The 27,195-nt window shown below is 41.0% G+C and overlaps 1 protein-coding gene across 1 annotated transcript in view; it reads right to left on the bottom strand.

Annotated features, from left to right (window-relative positions):
- Positions 1–27,195, bottom strand: part of Impg2 (interphotoreceptor matrix proteoglycan 2) — a 62,493-nt gene that overhangs the window by 15,671 nt on the left and 19,627 nt on the right. The window contains exons 7-12 of the mRNA XM_050122347.1: positions 26,109–26,176; positions 19,676–19,837; positions 15,335–15,393; positions 13,212–13,232; positions 3,356–3,600; positions 1,908–1,996 (exon numbers count right to left, since the gene is read on the bottom strand). Of these exons, the coding sequence (XP_049978304.1) occupies positions 1,908–1,996; positions 3,356–3,600; positions 13,212–13,232; positions 15,335–15,393; positions 19,676–19,837; positions 26,109–26,176 (644 nt within the window). The remainder of the gene's footprint in view (positions 1–1,907; positions 1,997–3,355; positions 3,601–13,211; positions 13,233–15,334; positions 15,394–19,675; positions 19,838–26,108; positions 26,177–27,195) is intronic.

Here is a 27,195-nt window from a genome sequence, read left to right as displayed (position 1 = left end):
CCGTAACACTGTGTCATCTTATTTATTTGGAAATCTGTCTGCCGCCTGTCTGTGAACGTCTCATGGGCAGGACCACACCTCATTTCACTTAGTTTCCTTGGTACCTGGCACATAAAAAGCACAAAATAAATATATTTGAATGGAGAGGTAAGCAAACACCTAATTAATGTGCCATCTGATGTCAATATCCGCAAACCATCTTTTCTCCAATACAGCGCTTGTTTATGGCCATACCTCCCTGAATGTGCCCGTTCTTGTCTGATCTCATCTCTAATATAGTACTCAGTGAAAAGTGTATTTCTGGGCTGCAGAGATGGCTCAGAGGTTAAGAGCACTGGCTGCTTTCTGGGCTGCAGAGATGGCTCCGAATTTAAGAGCACTGGCTGCTCTTACAGAGGTCCTGAGTTCAATTCCTAGCAACTACACGGTAGGAGAAAAAAAAAAGAAAAGTGTATTTCTCATGACTCCACACTTAAAATTAAATTGCTCAGTAAAATAGATAGTTATATATATATGAATGATCAAATAAATTTTCTTTCTAATTTCTATCATTGTCCTGAAAAAATACATATAAACAAGTAACATTATATAGACTGAGTAAGTTGTATTTGTGCATTTAGGAGTGTGTGTGTGTGTATATGTGATTGTGTATGTGTGTGTGTGCATGCGTGCATGTGCACTCGCACATAAAAGCAATTAAAGATAAAGAGTCCATGAATTTGAAAGAAAGCAAGGGTAGTACACGGGAGGGTTTTGAGGGAGGAAAGAAAAGGGTAATGATATAATTTTAATCTCAAATTTTTTTGAGTTTAATCTCAAATTTAATCTCAAATTTTTCCCATTAGAGTTCTAATTTCAAGAACTAATGATTTCAAACAGCTGGTACAAAGACATTTTAAGAAAGTAAGAACGTGATCTGTGGCTGTTGGATGTTAAGAGTCCCCCACCCCCACCTACGTGTCCCTGTGCTAACACTGAACCATCCCCACACAAGGAGTCCTGGCGTCGTCATTGGTGGTGTCGACTCTGCAGCTCCACACACATGAGGGAGTATTCTTTCCTCCTCAGTATCTCTGCATAAGTGTAATGGGAAATAGAGGTGTGGTGGGGAAAGGGGATGGTAAGAACAAAAGGGAGGATTCATTCCGTTCTGCTTCTGCACAGATGGAAATGCTGCACTCTGATTTAAAGGAGGGCTGTGAGCAGGAGAGACAGCTCTCTGGGTAAAGCTTGCTGCACAAGCCTGCAGCCCGAGTTCAGAGGCATGCCTGACCCCACAAAAACAGAGAAGGGGAGACCAACTCCCCAGAGTTGCCTGTTGATCTCCACACTTCGTGTGCATCCCCCACATATATTATGGGTTCACACACATAAAATAATAATAAACAATAAAATTCACTTAAGAGAATGACTAATTTTGGAATTGAAAATAGGAGTATTTTTCAGCTAGGCAATATCTTCACTCTTTTCCCCTTCCATACATTATTCTACTGCCAGTGCTCAACTTTCCCTCAATACACAATCCTTGAAATAAAAAATTTCTACTCTGTAGTTATGAATATCAATGTGTAGTCTTGGATATTTTTTTAAAAAACCTATTTCTAGGTAACGTAAAAACAACTCAGTCACACTTCCAGCTTAATCACCGTCTAACAAGTATGAGCAGCAGGTACTTGTGTCCCATATGGTGTTTGCAATCCAAACTTCATTCAACCACTGAGAAAGGCTTAGATTTTCTGAATCAACATTTGGTCCCCTTGAGCTGACCACTGTGAGTGATGATCCAGGCACAGGCAGCAGAATGCATGAAATGGAGGCAGTGAGGTGAAATCTCCATGCCAAAGTGGCAGAGGCTGCGAAGAGGAGAGGTTTCGGGGATCGGGCTGGCCTAAGGCACAGTGGCTTACCAGAGCAGAGGGTGCTGTCACCTGAAGACTTGAACTTTCAGTGTTCCAAGGAGCTAGGTCTTCTGTCTGGGGGAGCAAAACTCCTCTCACTGAGGAAAGAAAATGTAAGGCATCATTTCTGAGCCGATGTTGTATCTGAGATCTGCAGCACACAGGCACACACTCGACCGTAGAAGGAGGCTGTTTGAAAGGTGCTACAGCAAATTAACACGGTCTAAGCAAGCTGCTGTGCTCACGAAACTCGGTCCCTCTGACCCTGATCTGCAGTCTGATTTCATTAGCGTACAGACAAAATGTAAACCAAACTTGGAAATCTGTAACACAGCGCAAATGGTCAGCCAATCACAATAGCTGTGCTTCCATGAGACCACGCTCACATGAGACAAAAGCTAAGTTTCAAACAATCCCTCTCCATACCTCGGACCTGTTTCTTACATGTCACTTCCAATTTCTTATTCATAAACATTCTGGAGAGTCATAGAATATGTCCTGGGTCTTGGGGTCTGGGTCTTCACAAGTCATTCTTTGATCAATTAGAGTGTTACCCTCTTCCTCTAAGAATGAGTCGTTAGGGCCAGCAAATGGCTTAGTGTGAAAGGTCCCTGCTACCACCAAGCCAGACAACCCAAGTTCAGCCCCCAGGATCCAAATAGTATAAGGAAATGACAGACTCCCACATATCGGCCTAGGACCACCACACAGACACTGTGGTGTGCACACATCCATATAAATAAATAATTTTAAGATATTGTTATAAGTATGTTTCTCATTCTTCACTTTAGAAACTTACATTTTTTCCTCTTTTCTCGCTTCAGTTAAATATGTTTTGCTGGAAGTTTTAAAGGTTAAAGGGCCCATACGTGAAGGCATCGTGGCAAAGCAAACAGAAAATAGGCAATATCGGCAAATAACTTAGAGCTCTGTCCCCCTCTCCTGTATGATCCCAGCTCCATCCACTATTATGACCTATGACAGGATCGCCACAGTTATCCAAGGTCGAACTTAGTGTTGAGCTTTCTGCGCTCAACATCTGGCTCTTTAAGCCAAGCTTCCCTTAGCTTTCCTCCATGGTTCCTTTTCTGCCAATTCTTAAGCCTTGGCCCACTGGCCTTTTCAACGGCTCACACTGCGGTTGCCGTGCAGCGCCTCAGCCTGCTGCGGTTCATATTTCCTTTTTCTTACACTCTGTTCCCCCTTCAAACTGCTTCTAACTGCCATGTTGTTCTCCACTTCCCCCCTCTGTGACCTTCCGGGAAGACACATTCCAGGAAGCCCAGAATAACCTATCCCAAATGACTGTAGGATGAAGCTCCGTTTATCAGCATGGGTCCTGTCGTGTGCAGTCTAAGAAAGTAGAACCATATATATTAGTGAGGTGAATCTTCACCAGACGATATCGGAAAAGGAGGGAAATTACATACGGGTGTCAGGAGTGATACTCAACTCACCATTGACAAGCTGGAGAGACTTGGGATCTGGATTCAAAGAGGAATTTCCCATCAGAAAGTTCTGGTGCAGTGTCTCAGCAATATGCTCTCTGAAGTTGCTAATTGTGTAAACAGCAGTGGGCTTATCATCCAGCTCGACAAGGCCATGGTTTTCCACCTTGTTGGAGTGAAGGCTTATGAGGTCCCAGGTGGTATTGCTGATGGCCTCCCCATTGAAGGTAGCCGCATAGAGAACGTCGATCCCACTATGGATGATAGGGGAACAGATTAGGTCCAGCTAAAACATCACAAGAAAGCAGCTTTGGGTCTAGAGACAGCATTAGGTCAAGAAGGGGATTCTATCAAAACATGGCACCTCTTCCCCTCCCCAGAGAGTGGAGGGCCAAGCTCCAATAACAGGACAAGAATTCTAAGGAAGCCACAGAGTTAACCCTACCACAGCATCAGAGGCTCTTCATGCCCCACATTTTGAACCATTTCCCTTTCTTTCAAAGCCAAATCCCTTCTTTTCAGTAATTCCCTTCCTCCTTCCTCCTCTATGTGAGCAACAGTTCCTGGGGAGAAAATCTAACTGTCAAGGCTGCCAAACTAATCAGAACTTCCAGTGGTGTGGAGAGGCTGCGATGTTGCAAGGCCAGAGCCAAAGTAATAGCCATTTACTGCCCGCCTCTGATGGTGACCTAGCGCCTGTGTTACTGTTAGATAAATCCTTCAGAGTGTGCAAACAGAGCCCCAGCTCCCAACAACCCCAAAACTAAGATAATATCAGGGGTCTATAACAGAGATTTCTCCACTTTATCATGATCCACCTCCCTGATATCTCCACCACTGTATTTTAAAAATATGCTCTCTTTGCTCTAATACCATGAAAAGTTCATGAAAGTACTCTCACGTTGGCACATGGATTTTAATGCAACCGAAACCTATGTTCCCAGGCATAGTCACTTTATATATGGCTCTAAAATGTATTATCTCTTCTCTTCTCTGGGAGATATTTCTTGCATCAAGATTTGTTACAATTTATACTTCTGTTAGAAAAGATATACTGGTCTGTTCAGATGACTTAGACAATGATAAAGTTTGCCACCAAGCCTGATGACCTGAGTTCAATTCCTGGACCCACAATAGTGTGAAGAAAAGAACCAGCTCCCACAAGTTGACCCTACCCTCTGTTCACATTGTATGGTATGCATGTATGCACATGTACACATGGATGTGCGCCTGCACATATATACACATACCTTCTAACTCCTCCCCAAAAGAATATAAAATTTTTCTCATATTTTCTTACTATTGCTATCAGAAAAGTTAGGTACTAAACCACAGATATTTATTGAGGAGAAAAAAATTTCAAACTTTTAGGTAAAAAGTTAAATGTTTTTTAAAATAAAGCAACTTATTTTTCTAATATAGAAAAATGATGGATGACAGACAGGCAGACAGAGAGCAGGCTAGGATATTTTCTGAAATGACAGCTATGTGAATCTTTCAGGAGACCTACTTCTGAGTGATGGGCCAGAGAATTTAGAGTTCAATAAATTTAAGGCAAAACTGAAAAGTGTGTTATGATATGATTTTTTCTTTGACCTGTTTACAACACTCTGACGCTTACTAATTCTATTTCTAACTTAGAAATCCTTATGGGTTTTTTGATTTTTCTCTTTTATCTTTTTTCTTTCGATGATTCCTTCATTGACGAATGGAATGGAACAACAGGAAGTGCTAGCAAACAACTATTTCCAAAGTAAGCTTTTCCACTGACCCTTGTACAAGCAAGTGAAAAGGGGGTGGGATAAAGAAGGGAGAACAAACAAGCAGTAGCTGGTGTGATGTTCTACACTTCCTTAGCCATTAGAAGAAATAACATGAGAAGATAAAGTTGGGAGCCGATGGGAACGTGTCTCCTGGACAGTCAGTCTCCCACCCACGCACTCAGGCATCTCCAACAACTAAATGCTAATAGCTTTTATGTGCTCTCAACATGCCTTTATCTCAGTGAGTTTTTACAAAAGCTTATTCAAGGTTTTATATTTTCAGAATATTGTTAAGGAAACAATAATAAAGTTAGAAGAGAAGGCAAAAGGCTCCCTGGAATTTTGCGGGAAAATGTGGTGGGGCCAGGCTTCCGCTTCCACTCTAAGCAATCACCTGACAGAGTCATCATGGGGGCATCTCTGTGTCTGTCACCACCACACTGCCCCCAGCTTGCCTCTTCACACAGCCTGCACATCTGGTACACAGGATACCTCCAGGGCCAGGAACAAAAACAGCACTCAAGCCAGATGTGTAATGGAAGATATCTATTTCAGACATTCCATGGCAGCAAGTGATTACCAACTCAAAACACAAAAACAGACAGCATCTTCCAAGGAAATTAAATATTTGTGTGCACAGATGTAGATATGTGCACGAGTATATCATATTGTGTCAGTATATCATCCATAATTGAACAGGTACCTACTCGATTACAACTGTCATGTGCTTGTAAAAAGATTTTGTTATTGTGACTGCCTCTCTCTCCTCTTAAGTTTCCACTGCCAATATTCATCTTGGCAATTCATACTGAGAGCTGCCCCGTGTCTATTACATAAGCAGAAATCTAGACATGAAATGAAGTTTCTTGAATGAATGTCATCTTTACTGAACCTTCAGGAAGGCTGACTAACTGATTAGGACTTCAATGATGGGAAAGTTTGGAATATTGCAAGACTAGAGGCAAATTATCTTGGGTCATCTTTAGTCCTATTCATAGACATGTACTAGCCTCCTCTGTGTGTGACCTAACATCTTTGTGACTAGGAGGTAAATTCCTCAGATTGTGCAAACAGACCCCTAGTTTCCACCACCGAAAGGCTAAGATGGCCATCAGACGCCATCTAAAGCCAACTGCTGACATTTCCTGCTTTTCTGTGCCCATCTGTCTGTGTTTCTCTCACTGTATTTGAAAGAGCGTCTGTTACTGTTTATCCTGTTACTATAAAACTCCTTGAAATCTTTACCGCATCAGAACATGGAACTTGGGTAACATGGACTCTGTGTTTCTAGGACACAGCCACTCACATTTGACTCCAGAATTAACAATCTTATCCCCTTAGAGGTGAGAGCTGTACTTTCACATGGGCACCAGTGTATTGGGGCTTCTAAAAGGTATCCCCATAGGTTAAAAACAAATATAACAAACTGCCCTGGTTCAATGGTAGTGGTCATTTGGGTCACCCAACTTCCTCTGAGTTTGAGCTTATGAAAGAGACTTTTGATTGTAACTTTTCATGGGTTTTCCTATGGGGAAGGAATACATGAGCTAGCCAATGCAAAACTCAAACAGTTGGTGGGTGCATTCCCCATTTGAAAAAGATCGATTGAAAAGAATTGTTTTTGTGGTTTAGGGAACATGCAGTGGTCTTTAGAAGTCTTCCTTTCCTTCCTGTGAGTACTATCTAGTTCAGGCCTGTCCTGATGAACACAGTGCTGATGATACCCTAGTCTACAGAGGATGCCTGTAAGCAACCAGACCTCTCCAACCTTCCTCCCCACCCTCCCTGTTAACATACATAATTGATTACATTGAGGGAAAAAAATTCTGGGTCCTTTTAATATTGATTTCCTCCCAGATCTGACAAGCATCCTATTCTAAAGGGTGACTTAAAAAGTGATAACTGATACTCCAGTAAACAGACCCTCAGCCACATTCCAAACAGAAAAGGCATCAAGGTAGCAGGGGAGCTAGTTAGATAGCATTGAGTAGAGAAAGGGTACCAGTGGGAATATGAGGGGGACAAAAGAGGGTAAGAGAGTGATCGTGACTGAAAGCCATTATGACGGGTGAAGGTCATGTCCTCAACTCCTCAAGCAATCAAAGCCTTTTAATGTTTTAGGCTAAAAGGTTAATCTGTGAGTAATTTTCGATCTTTCTCCTTAAGGAAAGGAACTATGTGATGATTTCAAGGCATAAAATAGTAAGAGGATGCCTTCTGGTTCAAGCTTACCATGCCATACTCCCCATTTCTCTTTGGAAACCTCTGGTCTTTTGATGTCCAGGTGCCACACACAGATCCTCAGATCTTTGCATGCCCACTTGTGTCCCCCAGTCCACGCATCCCCTTATACTCATGAACGAATGTGCGCATGCCTCCTTCACCTTCCTATGCCTTTTATGCTTCAGCTTAACTGGCACCTCCTCAGGGAGTTTCTTTCTCACACTGACAACATGGGTCACATTCTATCTCTCCCACCATCTGGACAGACACAGTTGTTATTCCAAACATCAGAATAATGCATTCCAAGCATCCGGAACAATGCCTAGCTCATGGCATCTCAATAAATACTTCCAAATGTAATGACAAAGTGATGGATGCTGTCACTAATATAAACAGACCAGATCATTTTAAGTTTGGGCACTTAAAGGGTACTTCATCTTTAATATTTAGATATATTTAGAAATATTTAGAAATATTTTCTGTCCCGAAATATAAAAAGAACAACTTTTACCCTGAAGAGCATGTCTATCTTCTTCATACATTTGTGTTCAGTACTCATTTAGAGACATTGTTTCCGGGTCACCCACAACTCAATGCCACATTCTTTGGCAGCCTGGTGAGATAAATCACATCTGTATATTCAGAAAGTTGGGCTCCTCCTCAAGGTATCCCTACAACATATTATAGTTTCTGTGGTGTTAGCATGACTCTATGACAGGAAACAATGGCAAAAATTAAGAAAAGGAGGAAGGGGAGAGGAAAAAGAGTAAGGGGAGGAAGAGGAAGAAGATGAGGCTGTGCCTAACAGAACTCCAATGGCTTCCTCATTATGTGAAATACTGGGCCAGGAAAGTCAAGCACTTATTTACTGACAGGCTAGCATGTGCCTTGCATGGCTTTTAAACATGAAGGAGAGAAGATCATGAGAAATGTTCTTGGATGAGAAGTCTATGCAAATCGGGAAGTCTGCATTAGATTACCAACCTTGTTCTTTGCTGACCAGTATCATTTTGCCTCCCAGTATTTGCCTTGCTTATCTAAAGAGAATATGTCTTCTATAACATACCTCCTCTAGTAAAGACAAATTCATTAAGAAAGATAAAATGACCCAGAAAGATACTCTAATTTATTATCATGTATTTGTCTTGGAACAAGAGCTCAAAGAAATACTTGCAATACCAAGAAACCATGTATTCTCAAAGCCAAGAACTTCACTGTGACCCAGGAAAGCTGCATTTTGGCAAGCCATAAAGTGCAAAGACTGCTCTGGATGAAGGAAATTTTTTAAAATTTCAAGATGCCAAGGAAGTCCACAAGAGAGGTAGACAGAACATTTCTGATCGAAGAAAGCTGTGCTGGCCCCACACCCAGTAACCTGAGGTACATTTCAGTGTGAATCACCCTGGAACCCATCAGTTAGGCATCAATCATATGGAGGAAAGAGTCACCCCTTATTCTCTCACCCCAGATACCCCGATCGGTTATTTTGCTGTGCACATTTTACATATCATCACTCGAGTTGAATAAGAGTAGGGTATTTCAGGGAGACTCAGACAATGCCTCTCTAGTAATGTTTCTTCTAGAAAGAAAGTGCATGCTTGCTTACAATGCCTGAAACTGAAGTTAGGACATGTGTCTGCCAGATCAGCATACTATCTGTTCCTTTCGAATGGGTTCTACTGTGACTGTGTAATAAGTGGGGATTGCACATAGTAAAAAGCAAATCAAAAATTTCACAAGCATCTAAAGGCTGGTGGCAAAGGAGGACAGAGTGTAGATTCTTTATTTCTGTTCTACACAGTCACTCATGCACAACTCGGAACATCAGCATATCAAATTTACAAATCAGTTTGGTCAACTAGCTGACACTACCCAATAACACTACACAACTTTGGAAATCCTGTCTTGGCTAATGTTTTATACTAATGTAGTAACTTCATATTTAATTGTTTTCTGTGTTCTACACAGGACTGTTAGCAGTCAGCAAATGGCTACTACCCATCCTTTCGATACTAGGGCTAACTTCAAGATTCAGGACTGTTTCCACAGTCTGATCGCCCTAAGAAGGAACTAGATCTCTTGAATGCATAGTGCAGAGCAGGTTACAATCACTAAAAGTAGAAACCCAAATTCTGATTGGTCAAGATATCTGATAGCTCCTAGTCATATAACTTTCAACAAGAAAATCTGTCTCTCTAAAACAAAATGTCCTCACTAGCCAAAAGATACAAATACAAATCCTCATTTTACTATTCTACAAGGGTACTAAGATGATAACATTTTAAGCAAAAAAAGGATTATCACCCTACACATTCCTAAAGACAAAACCCAAAAACTATTCATTTCTCTATGCATGGTATTTGCCTAATAACAAAGCATTTCATAAATACTTGTTATAATAATGTAAATGAGATCAGAAAGACCTTTTCAAACCAAGGTGTCAACCCTAGGTGTTTATTGGGGGTTGGTTGCAGGGACCTCTGTCATTCCATGCACACCAAATTCCACAATATCCAAGTACCTTAAATGAAGTGGAATAGACACTACATGCATCTTTCGACTTACTTCAGGTTAGCAAGAAACCTGGCACTAGGGAAAGTCTCAGGAATCCACAAGGATGATCCCGGTTAAGATTCTAAGCAATGTGGTATAACTGGATATCAACATGTAAAAAAATAAAAATAGATCCATATCTATCACCATGCACAAAACTCGAGTTCAAATGGATCAAAGATCTCAACATAAAGCCAGCCACATTGAACCTCACAGAAGAGAAAGTGGGAAGTACCCTTGAACACATTGACACAGGAGACCACTTCCTAAATATAACCCCAGTAGCACAGACACTGAGAGAAACAATTACCAAATGGGACCTCCTGAAACTGAAAAGCTTCTGTAAAGCAAAGGATATGGTCAACAAGACAAAACAACAGCTTACAGAATGGGAAAAGATCTTCACTAATCCCACATCCGACAGAAGTGTGATCTCCAAAATATACAAATAACTCAAGAAATTGGTCATCAAAAGAACAAATCATCCAATAAAAAAATGGAGTACAGACCTAAACAAAGAACTCTCAACAGAGGAATCTAAAATGACTGAAAGACATTTAAGGAAATGCTCAACATCCTTAGTCATCAGAGAAATGCAAATCAAAACAACTCTGAGATTCCATCTGACACCTGTAAGAATGGCCAAACCAAAAACACTAATGACAACTTATGCTGGAGAGGTTGTAGGGTAAAGGAAACACTTCTGCATTGCTGGTGGGAGTGCAAACTGGTACAACCCCTTTGGATATCAGTATGGTGATTTCTCAGAAAATTAGGAAACAACCTTTCTCAAGACCCTACAATACCACTTTTGGGTATATATCCAAAAGATGTTCAATCATACCACAAGGACATGTGCTCAACTATGTTCATAGCAGCATTGTTTGTCATAGCCAGAACCTGGAAACAACCTAAATGCCCTTCGACCAAAGAATATATAAGGCAAATATGGTACATTTACACAATGGAGTACTACACAGCAGAAACAAATAATGACATCTTGAAATTTGCAGGCAAATGGATGGATCTAGAAAATATCATATTGAGTGAGGTAACCAAGACTCAGAAAGACAAAGATCATATATATTGACTCATAAGTGGCTTTTAGACATAAATTAAAGGAAACCAGCCTACAATTCACAATCCCAGAGAACCTAGACATCAATGAGGACCCTAAGAGAGACATACATGGATCTAATGTACATGGCAAGTAGAAAAGGGCAAGATCTCTTGAATAAATTTGGAGCATGGGGACCTTGGGAGAGGGTTAAAGGGGAGGGGAGAAAAGGGAGGAGAGCAGAGAAAAATGTAGGGCTCGATAAAATCAGGAAAAAAGGAAAAAGAAAAAAAGAATATAAGCAATAGTGGAGAGGGTGCCTGAACTAGCCTTCTCCTCTAATCAGTTTGATGACCTTAATTGTCATCATAGAACCTTCATCCAGCAACTGATAAAAGTTGATACAAAGCTCCCTAGAGTCAGTCAGAGAGAGGTAGGAGTGATAATGTGAGCAGAGGGGTCAAGACTGTGATGGGGAAACCCACAGAAATAGCTCATGTGGGAGATCACTGACTTAGTACTGACAGCTGGGGACCAAACTAGGCCCTCTGAATGTGGGTGACAGTCGTGTAGCTTGGGAAATTGGGGGGGGTCACTGGAAGTGGGGATGCAATTTATTCCTGGTGCATGAACTGGCTTTTTGGAGCCCATTCCCTATGAAGGGATACCTTGTTCATCCTAGATACAAAGGGAAGGGCCTTGTTCCTGCCTCAAGTGATATGACAGACTTTGTTGACTGCCCATAGGAGGCAAGGAGTGGATAGGGTGAGGAAAAAGGTGGGGAGACTGGTAAGAGGGGAGGAAGGGGAAATTAGGATTGGTATGTAAAATTTTAAAAAAAAACTGTTTAAAAAAGTAAAATTAAAAACAGTGGTCCTCAAGCTTCCTAATGCAACCCATTAATACAACTCCTCATGTTGTAGCGACCGTAACCATAAAATTATTTCATTGCTGCTTCATAACTGTAGTCTTGCTGCTGCTATGAACCATAATGTAAATATCTGATATATGACCCCTTTGGGATAGACTGAGAACCAATATTTTAAATCCTTTCTAGAATGTTTCTCAATGTAAATGCTATCTGGGGCATAATGACAACCCAAAATGGCCTGTATACATTCACTATATTATCCTTTTATTTTATTTCTGCTCTATAGTGTTTTCATGAGCAGTATCTGAATACACAGATACACATATATGGAAGCCAAAGATGCCAAGCCAACTGCAATGAAGAAACATTTCTGTAATCACTGAGCACTTCTATAGTTAGCCACAAATTTGCTTAACGGAATCCATTTGTAGTTACCAGACTTTTAAGAGAAGTAAATTAAGAATCCACGGACAAAACCAGTAACTTTCAAAAAAAATGGGGTGACTGATTGTGTCTTTGCATTGTGCTTCCTAAAATTTCAAGAACAGCTATCTTTACAAATAAGCTATCCTCAAGTTCAATGATACCACCTTCATCAAATGCACCTTAAAGTTCATTTGATTGACTGGCACAAAGGACTTGAAAGTGTGTTTGCTAATGTGTTATATTTTTATTTTAAATTAACACATTTAAAATAGTAGTCAGTCAGCTCTCAATCCTAGCCTATGAGTGAACTTCACCCTAATGTCTCTGGAACTCCCATTTCAGTGTTCATAAAATGGTTTTCATTGGGCTGGAGAGATAGCTCAGCAGTTAAGAACATTGGCTGCTCTTCCAGAGGACCCAGGTTCAATTCCCCAGCTCCCACATGGCTGCTTATAACTGTCTGTACCTTCAGTTCCAGGGGATGTGACACCCTCACACAGATATACATACAGGCAAAACACCAATCACCGTTCATAAAATAAAAATCAATTAAATTATCTTTTTTTGAAAAAGTGATTTCTGTCTTGGCAAGTTTGTTTTTTGTGGACAGAGAATTTCACTATGCAACCCAGGCTGGTTTTGAATTGGCAATCAGCCTGCCTCAGGTCTAAGAACTAAGGTTATGGGTATGTACCACCACAGACAGTGACCAAATAAAGCTTCACTGGGGAACAGTTGTCCTCTTTAGTTAACAATGCATCTCCTTTGTCTATGGCATGAGAAGTTGCAATAGGGACTCTATGGCCTTCAAAGGTTAAAATGTTTATCATGGCTCTTAGCTTGCCCACTTCTGGCCTATAAGGAATAGCACAATGAGACTAGGAGAGACCGGAGACCTGGGCTGTGCTCTTCTGGGCCCTAGCACTAGATACTAACAGTGGACAACACAGAGATACCAAAAGGGACTTTTACCTGCCATTTTCCTGAGGAGACCTGGAAAGAACAAAAGTATCGGTTAGAGTTCAATTATCTATGTAATTGTCACATCATTCACTGTTATTTGAAATGTCTTCTTAAGGAAAATATGTAACCAAATCAGATCTACACTGTGCTAGAAGTTAAAACAGAAAGGGAGCTTGAGCCTAGCCTGTTGGTCTACATGCTAAGTTCTAGGACCTCAGGCCTACATAGAAAGATTGTGTCTCAAAAAACAAAAGGATTGAAGGTGAAGAAAGAAAGAAGTCATCTTAAAGCCAAAGGGTTTTACAGGTTTGTTTGTTTGTTTTTTAACTTACTCTAAAAATACTTCTTAAGTGTGTGATTCATCTCTGTGAATCGACTTACTGGCAGATCATGAGAAGATTTCAATTGTTGGTATTAAAATCAGGACTGGCAGGCTGGAGAGATGGCTCCATAGTTAAAAGCACTTGTATTAAGACCATTGGTAAAGGTCTGACCAGCTAGCCTCTGGTACATTGCATGGTGTTTAGACTTTGTTTATTTTATAAAACTTGGTCTGGAAAGATGCTCAGCAGTTAAGAGTACTGGCTGCTCTTCCAGAGGACCCATATTGGATCCCCAGCACCCACATGGCAGCTCACATGTTGTAACTCTAGTCCCCGGGGATCCTGTACCCTCTTCTAGCCTCTAGTGGGGTGGGGGGGCTACATACATGCAGTACATAGTTACATGCAGGTAAAACACCCATATACACAAAATAACAAAAATTTTAAAAAATAAAACATCTCCTACACCTGAAACTGTACTAAGCTCTTTTCAAAAATTAATTCACTCAATCCTCATTAAGATTCATTAAGGACTGATAACATCCACCTTGCATGTAAAGAGGCTAAAGAACAAAGACATCAGCAGCTGCATAGGTAGCGCAGAGGCTAAGAGTGCCGACTGCTGTTCCCGAGGTCCCAGGTTTGAGAAAAGCTCGCGCTCTAGGTAAATAATGGGGAAAAAAAAGACATTGTTAATTTCCCCCAAAGTATTGCAAAAGCATTTTTAAAGTGGGACTCATAGTTGAATTTATTTTATTCAGAAGAAAAGTTGAGATCGAGTACTCCACTCAAAACCATCAGCCCAAGGTGCACAGGCAGCATTCCTAGCAGACAAGCTGGACAAAATGACTCTAGAGGTGATGTGTGCCATAGGCTACCAGATGAGTGAGATCTTCAACGACCTTTGTTCTGGCCATGTGGAGGTGCTGCAGTGCTCAGCTGGAAGGGCTGTTGTGGCATAAGGTCAAGTAGATAGTGCAACAGGCATTGCCTTCCTGCACCAGGTAGTTACGTGCCCTTGGGTTAGTGATTTCAATTTTATCTGTTCTGGTTTCTTTACAGAAGGAAACTGGGCACCATACACACACACACACAGAGAGAGAGAGAGAGAGAGAGAGAGAGAGAGAGAGAGAGAGGTGCACGCATACACACACAGACACACTATAAGTGCTACATGAATATTTGCTGTAATTGCTGCCACCACAGTACTGCTGAGAACATGAAGCACAGCCCCAACTTGTGTCCCAGTATCCAACATCTGGGAAAAAGCAATTGCCTGGCCCCCAAATGGAAGACTCTCATGTGGAGGTAAAGAGAAAGCACTGGAATATGAGCTATTTCATTTCAAAGTCCCTCCTCCACCCTCAGGTGAGAGCTGCTTGTCTGCAGTAGGCTAGTTGATTCCTTTAACCTGTTTGTCCCTCTGGAAAAGGAGGGTTGGAAGTGTCTGCCCTGAGGATTGACAGTTACCTCACTACAACACTGAGAAGCTTCAGAGAAAGCCTGAAGTCACTTCTAGTCTGACTCCAGGGTCCAGTGCCTAATGAGAGCTGCATAGCTGGTCTAAACAAAGCCTAGGTTCTTACTATAGTCCAGCCTCAGACCGAGCTACATCTCCATGGATACATTACTTTGACTCTCATTAACTCGGTTTCACTTGCAGAAAACCAGTGTTAATTAATTCACCAGAAGTAACTTTATTGCAGCACTCCAATCAGGGGCTGTTAGCATCTGCGTGGGGAACACCAGGCTAGTCCATTCAGACAAAGAGCAGCATGGCACACACGCTCTTAGAGTACATCTCTTTACCTGAATTCAAGAACACGCATGTCCTTGTATCCTGGCAACCCTGTGAATGCATTTCCAACCTGTTCAGAAGACAAATATAAAGAAGATAACTATGTAGACTATGCAAAAGAAGATTTCAATGCTTTGAAGAGCAGAACAAAAAGTACACATGCATCTTACAATTATCGGAGCTTGGACACATAGATTAAAGGTTATAATGCTAGAAAATAGTGTTTACTGCAATATTATCATCATCTCTTTTTCATTTTAGCTTTCATGACTTTAATGTGCCTTAATTTTATTTTTGTAACTTAGAAAAGCACACGTCTTATTAGTTAAAGCAACATTTTCCTCCTTAGTGTGAAATATTAAGAAAAACATTCACTTCAAAAGAAGCTATAATAAATAGTATTTGTATAACAGCATTTTTAAATGTTACTGTTCCAACTGGAAATCTGGCCCCAGCAGGCACCCTGGCACGGTCAAGCGTCTGTTTTCCCTGAGTGTGAATGTGTCTGAGAGTCTGTTTCCTGTCCCCACATCACAAGAGAAATAGGAATACACTCAGCAGTCAACAAGTCTACAAGGACCAAGTTATCCCCAGACAGACTGGTCGTCACAAAATAGATTAAGAAGCAGTGGCCAGATAACTCTGCTGGCTAAAATATCAATTTATGAGCGTCACATCCGTGAGAGCTGGCTTCAATACCAAGTCTTTAAGATGCAGCCACATCTGTCCATACAAGCTCAGCGACTGAAGAAAGAAAAAGAATGCCACACTGGGAATGTAAAAATAATCTAATTATATAAAAAATATGTATTTGAACAAAATTCAATATTTAATCCATAATAATTCCAAAGGTGGCTCACCAGATGGATAGGGCAAACACAAGAAAAGTGGAAATGTGAGGGAACTTTATAGACTTCTCTGCGGAGCTGCTTTTAACCACAACCTCACGAAATCAGGGGAGTAAAACTATTTGGAATCATGGTTCACTGCAGATCTTCTTGTTTTAAAAATGAAGAATTCAAGGAGCTGTGGCAATGGCTCCATCGGTCAAGTGCTTGATCTAGTTTGACCTCCAACACCCATGTGAAAAAGCCTGTGATTGCAGCGCTGGGTAGGCTGGCACAGGGAGAGCTCTGCTGAGGCTTGCTGGCCATCCTGAGTCAGTGAGCTCTGAGTTCAGGAACATATCCTCTCTCAAAAATGATGGTAACTGAAGGAAACACTCAACGTCCATATACACACTCACACATGTGCAAACACACACACACGTGGGCTCACACAGACGTGTGCGTACCTCGTGTACACATAAATAAAGGATTCACATCCATAAAGCATTTTCCTGTGTAGCTTGTGTTTTACTGTTTGAGAAGGAAGAGTAAATACTTGCAGGACAAGGGCAGAGGGACATCGTAGAAGTAAGATCTGCTGTGGAATATTATTTTAAGATGTGTTACATTCGTTGATGCTGTGGAACATTTGTTTTAATGATGCAAAGATGTGTTACAGTCTTTTATGTTGCATTTGTTTAACTCTGTCAAACTGCCTTACTTTGCTACTCTAAAACACCTTATGGTCTAATAAAGAGCTGAACAGTCAATAGCGAGGCAGGAGAAAGGATAGGTGGCCTGGCAGGGAGGGAGAATAAATAGGGAAAAGAGAGAGAAGAGAGATCAAGCAGCAAGCAAAGGAGGAGTAAGATAACAAGGAGAGGAGGACATAGCAGCCACAGAGTAAGAGTCAAAGTAAGACATAGAGAAGTAAGAAAAGGAAAAGGCCCAGAGGCAAAAGGTAAATGGGATAGTTTAAGTTAGAAAAGCTGGCTAGAAACAAGGCAAGCTAAAGCGAGGCATTCATAAGAAAGCAATAAGCCTCTCTGTGAAGAGTCAAAGAGCAAAGAACAAATAGTAGAAGATCTGGGAGAAAAACAGCAACAAGAATCAGAAGTCTAAGGCCGTGCATTTGCTGGTCAACTGAATGAGCATCAGCTTTCCTCTTCGAACTAAGACTGCCCTGCCTTCCACCACATACTCCTTTGAACATTAAACTGAATGGAGCTGGAAGCATCCCATCAACTGCACAATGCCATTGTTACCAAGGGGGCTTAGGCCTGGGATTGGGTCCAAACATTTACAGGTGTTCTGAGTCACTGCATGTAGTTAGCTATTGCACAGAAATTCAGTGCAAGAAATCATTTCATTTTGTCAGCAACCATATTAGGAACAGGTACAACTTACTGAGCGACCGCTCTATCCGGGGCTCGGAGACTCTACTTCTAATTTTTGAAGTACCACCAAAACATACATACTACCCTGGTTTTATAAATGACAGAACTGAGACAATAAGATGGCACTCACTTGGCCAGGATCACAGAAAAGCTTTTAACCAGGCCCTCATAATGTTAGGCTGTGGGTTTGTTTTTTTTTTTTTTTTAATCTTGGTTTTCCTGAAGATCTTGTTTTAAGAATGAAGAATTTGAGGATGACTGGCTCAGACATTACTTGCCAGTCAGCTTATCTCTAATGCTGCCATTCATGTTTGCCCATTGAACTACACTGCCCTTTCCTTTTTCTCCTGCCTCCTGATACATTTGAAATGGAGAGACTCTTAGTTTCTGAAGGAGTCTCTGTACAGGAAACAAGGAAGGACCACTTTGACAGGCAAATGGAGGCTGGGAGGATGGCTCAATGGGTGAAGGGTTTGCCATGCAAGTATGAAGGTCTGGAGTCAAATTCCTAGAAACTGACGTAATGCCAGATGCCATGAAGAACATCCTGTGATCCCAGTGCTTCAGACAGGAGGTAGACACAGGAGGATGCCTGGGAGCTAGCATGCCAGACAGCCTGATACACACATCAGCAAACAACAGGGACCCTGTCTAAACAAGGCATAAAGCAAGAACCAAAAACTGAGGCTGTCCTCTGACCTCCACATGCAGGTTGAACCATATACGTGTACAAGCACACAAACGCACACACTCGTGTATGAGCACACACACACACACAATCTTCCACACAAAGAAATAGTTATCAGAGCACTTGTCACTCCAGGTCAGAAGGTGAAGGTAGTACAGAGGCTAGTCAGAAGGAGAAGGGGTGGCTCATGGTTGGCCCAGACCATTCATCACCCTCAAACTACCTCAGCTCAGTGGCCACATATTTCATAAAGTCGTTACTGAGGGGACACCTTTCAGAGTGTTTATTAGCTTTTTCTCTAAATCTCCAGTCATTTCTGCAGTTGTTTACTGAAACACTGAAGCTGGTTAAAAGCTCCTTAATCCAGGCAGGAAGACCAGACAGCCAACTCAAGACAGATCTGATGCCAGGTGGCCACTGGCCTGGCTGACATTTCTCCCGCATACCATACAGCCTTGCAACTTGGCCGCACACTTAGGAAAAGAATCGTCTGGCCTACCCTCCTCCCCGTGTCTGAAGGCTGCAATGATGCTATTTGGCTGACAGATGCATATTTTTGTTTCCCATCTGGACACAATGACCAGGGAAGGAAATTAAGCCAAGGCAATGGAATTAACAAACTTGGTCAAGAAGTCAATCAAGTAGGAATGGAAAAGAAACAAACAGGAAGGAAAGGTGTGCCCAGTCATCACATAGACGAGCAGATGGTGCTCAAGGCGATGCTACAGAAGAACAAAGACACACCAGAAGGGCACCAGGTATGGCTGATGTGCAATGGAAGAATTCTGAGTTCAAGCTCTATCCAGAATTCTTTCCCAAGGTAAGTAACAGCACGGTTTAGCACATGGTTATTTAGAAAAACACCCTCTCACCAGAGCCAAAAGACAGAGGAATTTACTTTCCACATTCCTTCTGGTGCTTCTCAACTTTGCACACTTGTACCTGTGAGTTAACTACTTAAAAGTGTCCAAACAAAAGAATAAAGATGAAATTTTAAAAATTAAAGCTAATGTTCTCTCCAGGAAAAATATAAGCAGCACATAGCTGTTTGGAGACACCCATTCCTCCAGACACTGACGAGCCCAAATTAAAGCACAGAGCCCAAATTAAATCACAGAGCCCACGCGTCCTCCGCTGCGCTGAGCTGCAAAGAGCATTTGCTTGTTAACGGGCAGAAAGAGGTTTCTGTGACAGAGCTGACCTTTCTCTGAATATTTCCCAACATTTTCTAAACCCTAGGAACCCAGCAGATGCTCAGCTTGAGTTCTCACCTTACCTTTAAGCACTGTTGTGGTTATGAAAAACTTAATCCCCAACAAACAATGATGTTAGCCAGTCAAATGAACCACTCGCATGGGTGATGTTTGTTTCCCATAATGCACATGTTTAAATAAATAAATAAAAGTTTCTTTAAAAACTTTAAAAAGAAAAGTCACCCACCTCTGAAATAAACTCTTCAACAAGGAGCTGGTAGAGGGCACTGGCGGGGTCCCGCAGCTCTTCGCTGTATTGCTCCCCCAGAAGGTGGATGCTGAATTCAGCTATCTGTTCCACAGCAGGCTGTGTGGGCCCCTCTGTCACCTCCTCAATTTCATTGCTGATCTGGATTTAGAAAGAATAATAAATATCTGTATTTATTTATTCAGTCAATAAATATTTACTGATTACCCTCAGTGTTCCAGATACTACATTTAATGATAACTTTTTATGTAGTATTTAATTTTACAATAAATTCAATAACTTTTAGGATATACGTGAATGTTATAATCACTATACAATTGTATATTATTTCAGCATACATTGATGAGGAAGAGCAAGAATATTTCCATAGGAAACTATCAAGATGAGTAAGAATATAGTTGAACATTCTATAATTTCATCAAAACATGGCTTACAGAGATAGTTCTCAAATATTTTGATTCAAAAATCCATTTAGACTCTTGAAAATAACTCAGCAACTCAGAAAAGTTTTATTGATAAGTATTATAACTCTAAATATTTACCAACAAACTTTTCATTCAAAAGATAAATTTGAAAAACATATACTAATTCATTTAAAAACAACAGAGTAGTTGGGTATAGTGGTACATGCTTTTAGCTCCAACACTGGGAGGCAGAGGCAGGTAGATCTCTCTGAGTTCAAGGACAGCCTGGTCTACATGGTGAGCTTCAAGCCAGCCAAGGCTGCATAGGGACACCCTGTCTCAAATATAATAATAATAGCAGAGTAAGCAAATTTCATGCAAAAGTCAACAACACATGCTATAAAGCTGAAAATAGTGGGAAAGTGACATTGTTTATACTTCCGTAAATTCCTGAATGTCTGGCTTAATACAGTATGGCTGAATTCTCATGTTCATTTCTGTATTAAATTAATCACAATGTACTATTCTAACAAAAGCAACATGAAGAAAATCTGGGCATATAAATATGTATTAGAGAAAAGGAAACAGAACAATAATCTTTTCAGATAACTGGGAATATTCTGTAATGACACTACACCAGCTTAAAAACAGGTCATTCCTTAAACAATAATTGCCGTTGATCAAAACCACGACAAATTTTGTGCTCCACTCTGTGACATTAAAACCTAAATCTAGCATTTGACTAGCATGTTCAAGACCCTGTGTTCAATTACAGAAATCACACACACACACACAATCAGAAGCTGGTGTAGTAGTGTGCGTCTATATTCCCACAATCAGAAGGCTGAGTGAGGCTGGACAAACACCAACAGTTCAAGATCAGCCTGGGCCTCATAGTGAGTTACAAGAGCTACAGAGTGAAGCCCCAAGATGTTATCTACAAAAGAAAATAAAATAATTCCAGTGGCCAAAGCTGATATAACATGGGCAAAAAAATTAATATTGAATTATAACACAAATAACAAACTATAAGTCTACTCATATGAATCAAGGACTGAATAAATGAAGGTATCAATAGTTTCTTTCACAAGATTACTTAATAAATCTAGAAGGAATGAGGGAATTCCAGCATTACTACTAGAACACTACAGTAATAGTTGCTGTATGCAGTGCATTTAAGTGAGCCCATTCAAGGCGAGTGCCTCCACTGTACATACAGAAACATGGGAAGGGTGCACAAGCAGCCTGAAGATGCTGAGCGAGCCCATGGCCTGGCTGAGACTAGACACACAGGGTGTGGTCTTCCCTTTGCACTGTACACCTTTCATCTGATGTCTATCAGAAGCCTATCAAGTTTCAGAACAGGAAATAACCTTGAAGATCACCCCCATTCCCTCTGGTGACTGAATTCTCTCCAGGACATCCCTGAAAAAAGATTGCCCATCTCCACTTAAAGAGCTGCTGTCAGAAACAGACATGCTTTTCAGAGCAGACTCGCACGCTTTCAAAACTCTGCCGAAGTTGGGAAAGTAAACCCAAACTGCCTCCCTATAAGTTCCATTATTGATAAAGTTTGTGTGCCCTGGCTCACAAGTAAACTACAATCACAGAGGGTCTTTCACAGATGCCAGGAAGCTATCAAACTTCCTCTGACTCACCAGTGATCCTCTCCTCCTGACATTTCCACTGACCTTAAATTTACCTCAGAGTGTGACATCTATACATGAGTTCTAATTAAGATATGATAGCACTATCACCTACTTAATGGAGAGTTCATATTTTTTATTAATGCAATCTAATAGTACATGACCATTCACTACATTTGGCTTTTTTTTCCAGTAAAGTACCTTCTATTTACTGCTCAGTAATGCTAAGACTACTAATGACAAAACTTGTTAGGTATGTGGGATTTTATACAGATTGCTTTTTTGTTTATTAAATTTCATCTTGGGGTTGAAGAGATGGATCAGCAGCTAAGGGCATTTGCTACCTTGTAGAGGGCTGGGTTTAGTTCCCGGCACCCATGTGAAGCAACTCACAACCACTTGTAAGTCCAGTCCCAGGGGACCTGGTGCATTGTTCTGCTCCACAGGCCCCTTCACACACATGAATGTAAAGCACACACATACAAATACACACAATTTTTAAAATAAATATATCAGGCTGGAGAGATGGCTCAGCAGTTAAGAGTGCTGCCTGCTCTTTCAGAGGTCCTAAGTTCAATTCCCAGCAACCACATGGTGGCTCACAACCATATGTAATGAGATCTGGTGCCCTCTTCTGGTGTGCAGGCATAGAGGCAGACAGATTATTGTATATTCATAATTAATAAATAAGTCTTTTATAAATAAATAAATTTATCTTTAAATTTCTTCAGAGTAAACTGAACAGAGACTTCTACTTCCAATATTTTTATTAAAAATATACTTAGTAACCTTAACTCTGAAGAAGTCCTAAAATGCTGATTGCTTTAATGTTTTGAAAACCTAGGTGGTATTTAAGACAGTAAGAAACAGTAAGAAAAATACCAAGATGTCAAGATGTTCAAACAGAAATTACAAGACACCAGAAAGACAATTTCACATAAATGGTATCAGCTTCCACAAAGCAGATACTATTCCTTCACGGCATAAGCTGTAATTTTAAAGACCACAAAAGGTAAGTACACACTAGAAGCCCTGTCCTTGTTGAACGTCAAATCCATAGCAGGAGTTCTTAAATCTCTGGGGACAGTTGACAAAATATTAGACAAGACTAAGGAAAAACTGAAGAAGAGAAGGAACTGGATAGATACAACATTTAGTTCCAACAAAGAAATAAAAGTTACTGAGAGGGGGCTGGAGAGATGGCTCAGTGGTTAAGAGCATTGCCTGCTCTTCCAAAGGTCCTGAGTTCAATTCCCAGCAACCACATGGTGGCTCACAACCATCCGTAGTGGGGTCTGGTGCCCTCTTCTGGCATGCAGGCACACACACAGACAGAACACTTTATACATAATAAATAAATAAATAAAATATAAAAAAAAGTTACTGAGAGAAAAGGAATCCAAGCTGGCAGAGGGGGAGTTAAGACACAGTGTGCGTTTACAAATGATGTGGCTATATACGTGTGCAGAAACACGGAAGACACCTACAGAATAACTGCTAGAGCTCACAAGTAAATTCAGTAAAGTTGCGGTCTACAAAATTAACCAACAAAAGCCAGCAGTACTTTAAAACTAATAATAACTTTGTTGCAGAAGGCAGCCTCATTCTTAACAGTTACTAAAAATTCAAATTCTTAGGAATAAATTTACTTAAGGAAGCGAAGGAGCTCTACAATTAAACTATAAAACACCAAAGAGGATGATGCACACACAGCAAGGAAAAATATCCAATGTTTATTGACTATGAGAATTAATATTGCTAAAATTCTGTACTCCCCAAAGAAATTTCAGGTTTAATATAATCTCCATCAAAATACTGGTGCTTTTTTCATAAAACCATAAAAAAATTTCAGAATCAAAAAATACCCTATAGCAGTCTAGAGCAAAAAGACAAAAATTGGGTCACAGGACCAACTTTGAAACAAACTACGAAGTTGCAATAATCAGAAAGCATGGACCAAACACATATAAACCCATGGAACAAAGACAAATTAGTCCATTCCTTTATGACCACTTGAATTTTGGCAAGTCCCAAAAACATATAAGAAAGAAACTGAATCAATAAACTGTTTCAGAGAAACTGCATATCAATATGCCAAAGAACAAAACTGCATCATGCATAAAATCAATTCAAAATTGGGCAAAGGCCTAATGTAACTAACCTGGACTAAGAAACTCCTAGGAGAAACTTGGAGAAAACCGTTGGAGACATCTGTATAGACCAGTGTTTTTATGAGATCCTGAAGCGCAGGCTACAGATGCAGACTAATGGCCTTAACATCCAACAAAGGAGCTGCCGGACACCAAAGTAATTGATGATGAGAACGAAAAAACAACCTGCTGGATGCACTGACTACCACCAAGCACTGGGCTGAGCTCCTGGAGCTTAGCTGAAGAGAGGGAGGAGAGACCATAAGAGCAAGGGGTGTCAAGATCATGATTCGGAAAACCACAGAGACAGCTGACCTGAGCTAGTGGGAGCTTATGGAGTCCAGACTGATAGCTGGGGTTCTTGCATGGGACCCAACTAAGCTCTCTGAATGTGGGTGATAGTTATCTGTTGGAGGGCCCCTGGAAGTGGGGCCAGGACTTATCCTGGGTGCATGAACTGACTTGTGGGAGCTCATTCACTATGGTGGGATACTTTGCTCAGCCTTGACATAGGGAGGAAGGGCTTGGTCCTGCCTCAATATGGATACTAGACTTTGTTGACTCTCCAAGGGAGGCCTTACCTCCTCTGAGGAGCGGAGGGGGTAGGGAGAAGGGGAGGAAGGGGAAACTGGGGCTAATATGTAAATCAAAAATAAATAAATAAAAATAAATTAAGCAGAAAAAAAAGAAAGAACATGCAGAATAGGAGAAAAATATCCGCACTCCATACATTTGATTATGGATCGATATTTAAAGTTTATAAAGAGCTCAAGCAACTCCACAGCAACAAGACAAAATAGTCTGACTTTAAACAAGCTGAGCAACTGAACAGATGTTTCTTCAGGGAAAATACATAAATACTGACCAAGGAAGAGAAGGAGGCAAATGGAACTCCTCCCCCTGACTTCACATCAGTAATAATGCCACACTAAGAAGGAAGAATGTAAGGTAACCAAACCTCACCTTTCTGAAGAATGTCTTTATCATTTGCTCCTTAATAAGTAAGTCACAATACAATGAGTCCTTACTTTTTTTTTAATTCAGAATTTAAGGGGGGAAAAGTTGTGGTTATGTGCATGTGTGCGTGTGTGTGCAGTGGTATGTGTGTGCTGACATGTGTGGGATATGTGCCTGTGTGTACACAGGTCTGCGCACGCATGTGCAGGGAAGCCAGAGGTTGACGGCAGGTGCCTTCCTCAACTGCTCACCGTTTCTCTCACTGAGGGAGAGTGTTTCACAAAACCCAGGATTCACGGATTCAGTTACTCTAGCCTGCCAGCTTTGGCTGAGGAGCCAGCTCTGGGATACAGGGGGCTGCGGTGGCTGCCTGCCTTTCTGTGAGGGTGATAAGGTCAGGCTGCCAGCCTTTCTATGTGGAAGATACGAGCAGATTGCAAGGCTGCCTAGCTCTCTATGGGGGTGATGCAGGCGGGCTGTGTGACTGTCTGGCTTTCTATGGGGCTGATACAGGCAGACTCCCTGACAGCCTGCCTTTCTATGATGATACACGAGGACTTCTGTGCCTGCCTAGCTTTCTGTGAGGGTGATACAGCAGGTTGCCATGTTCCTGGCTTTCTATGTGGGCATGGAGGTGGGCTGCCATTCCTGCCTGGCTATAGATGAGAGTGATACAGATGAACTGTAATGGCTGCCTGGCTTCCTATGTGGGCACTGGGGGTTTGAATTCATTTCTTATTTCTGCACCTCTAGTGTTCCCTCTACGGAGCCATCTCCCAACCCAGAACTGAACACACCTTTCAATAAGATGCTTCCATCTGCCTGGGCAGGGTACACTCCTTTATTCACCCTGTACTCTTTGGGAGTGGACCCTCATCTCTAGGTACCTTTTAGTAGACAGGCTCCTGTTGATGGGGTGTATTTAAAAGGTGCGAGCACTTTCAGAATTTTAAACCGAATAAAATCCACTTCCTTTCTCTCAAAGGATGTTAAGGCCCAATCTGCTAAGGGCTAGAAGGTCATTTGTTTATCAGCCTGAGAGGTTCTCAGAAATCCTCTATCAAAAATTTACCAATAAGACAGACTTATTCAGCTCTTCCAAGGGACATCAGACATCTGAATGTGCTGGATTTAGAATTTATAATATTTTTCAGAGCCACGCACTATGTGAAGTCCTGTGCAGTCTAGAAATGGAATAAACCCTGTTAATCCACATCCTCCATGTAAGAAAGCAACAAAACAGAGCTGGACTTACGCTCTCCTCTGGCGACACCACACTGCTCTCTGAGGCCACCCCTGGATACGAAGCACCGGGAACAGTACCTATGCAGAAAACAAAACGCACATGGCATTAGTCCTTGAGTAAGCCAGAATTCAATCAGGAATTAAAGACTTACTTCAAAAGTCATTCTTATAAGTCCTTTGCTTTCTTATACTGAAGGGTTTTTTTAGTTATAAACTCAAGAGACATTTGTAGAGGCTTCCTAGAATCTCGATAATTATGATTCACTAAACTAGTGGGGGTTTTTGGGTTTTGTTTGTTTGTTTGTTTAGTGTGTCAGGCTCTAATATAGATACAAAGATACAAAAAGAAAGTCTCTATTTCTCGGGATATCTAGTTAGTAAAGGAAACAGGCACTAAAGTTCATAAATATGCTTGACTTATGAAACTATAGCTTGGCCATTATTTAACAACCATCAAAACGGAGCCACATCATGTTATTCTATTTTTGTATCTGCTCAAAATTTCTAACAAAAAGAAGTTTATACTTTTTATTAAAAATAATAAAGGCTTGGCTGTATCCTTTGGTAGAGCACCTCCCTAGTATGAAAAATGCCTTTGGGTTTAATCCCTAGCAAAAAAAAGAAAGAAGAGGGAAAGAGAAGAAAAGAAAAAAAGGAATGGGGAAGGAGTGGTGAGGGAGGAGACAGGAAGAAACAGGGAGAGAAAGAGACTGACTAATTTACAAGAAATACAGAACTTGGGACTGGAGAGATGCATCAGCCGTTAGAGTACTTCCTGCTCATCCAGAGGACCCTAGTTTGGTTCCTAACACCCACATCACACAGCCTGTAACTCCAGTTCCAGAGGATCTGACACTGCACTTGGTCCATACCCTCTTCTGACCTCCCCAGGCAATACGTACACTTTGCATACAGACACACACACACACACACAGAGACCACACACACATGAGAGAGAGAGAGAGACAGAGACAAAGACACACAAGCAACAAAATTATATTTTAAAAAATCTAAATTAAAAATTATGAAAATCTTTTAAACTTTAAAAAGAATACAGAGCTTAAAGGATGTTCTACACCCCAGGATGTGTCAGAAAA

Source organism: Alexandromys fortis, unplaced genomic scaffold (genome assembly GCF_014885135.2).
Source record: "Alexandromys fortis isolate MF-2015 unplaced genomic scaffold, M_Fortis_MF-2015_v1.1 scaffold_187, whole genome shotgun sequence".
In the NCBI taxonomy this organism is placed as follows: domain Eukaryota; kingdom Metazoa; phylum Chordata; class Mammalia; order Rodentia; family Cricetidae; genus Alexandromys; species Alexandromys fortis.
The sequence above is the reverse complement of the archived record's forward strand: the minus strand, read 5'-3'. Positions and strand labels throughout refer to the sequence as shown.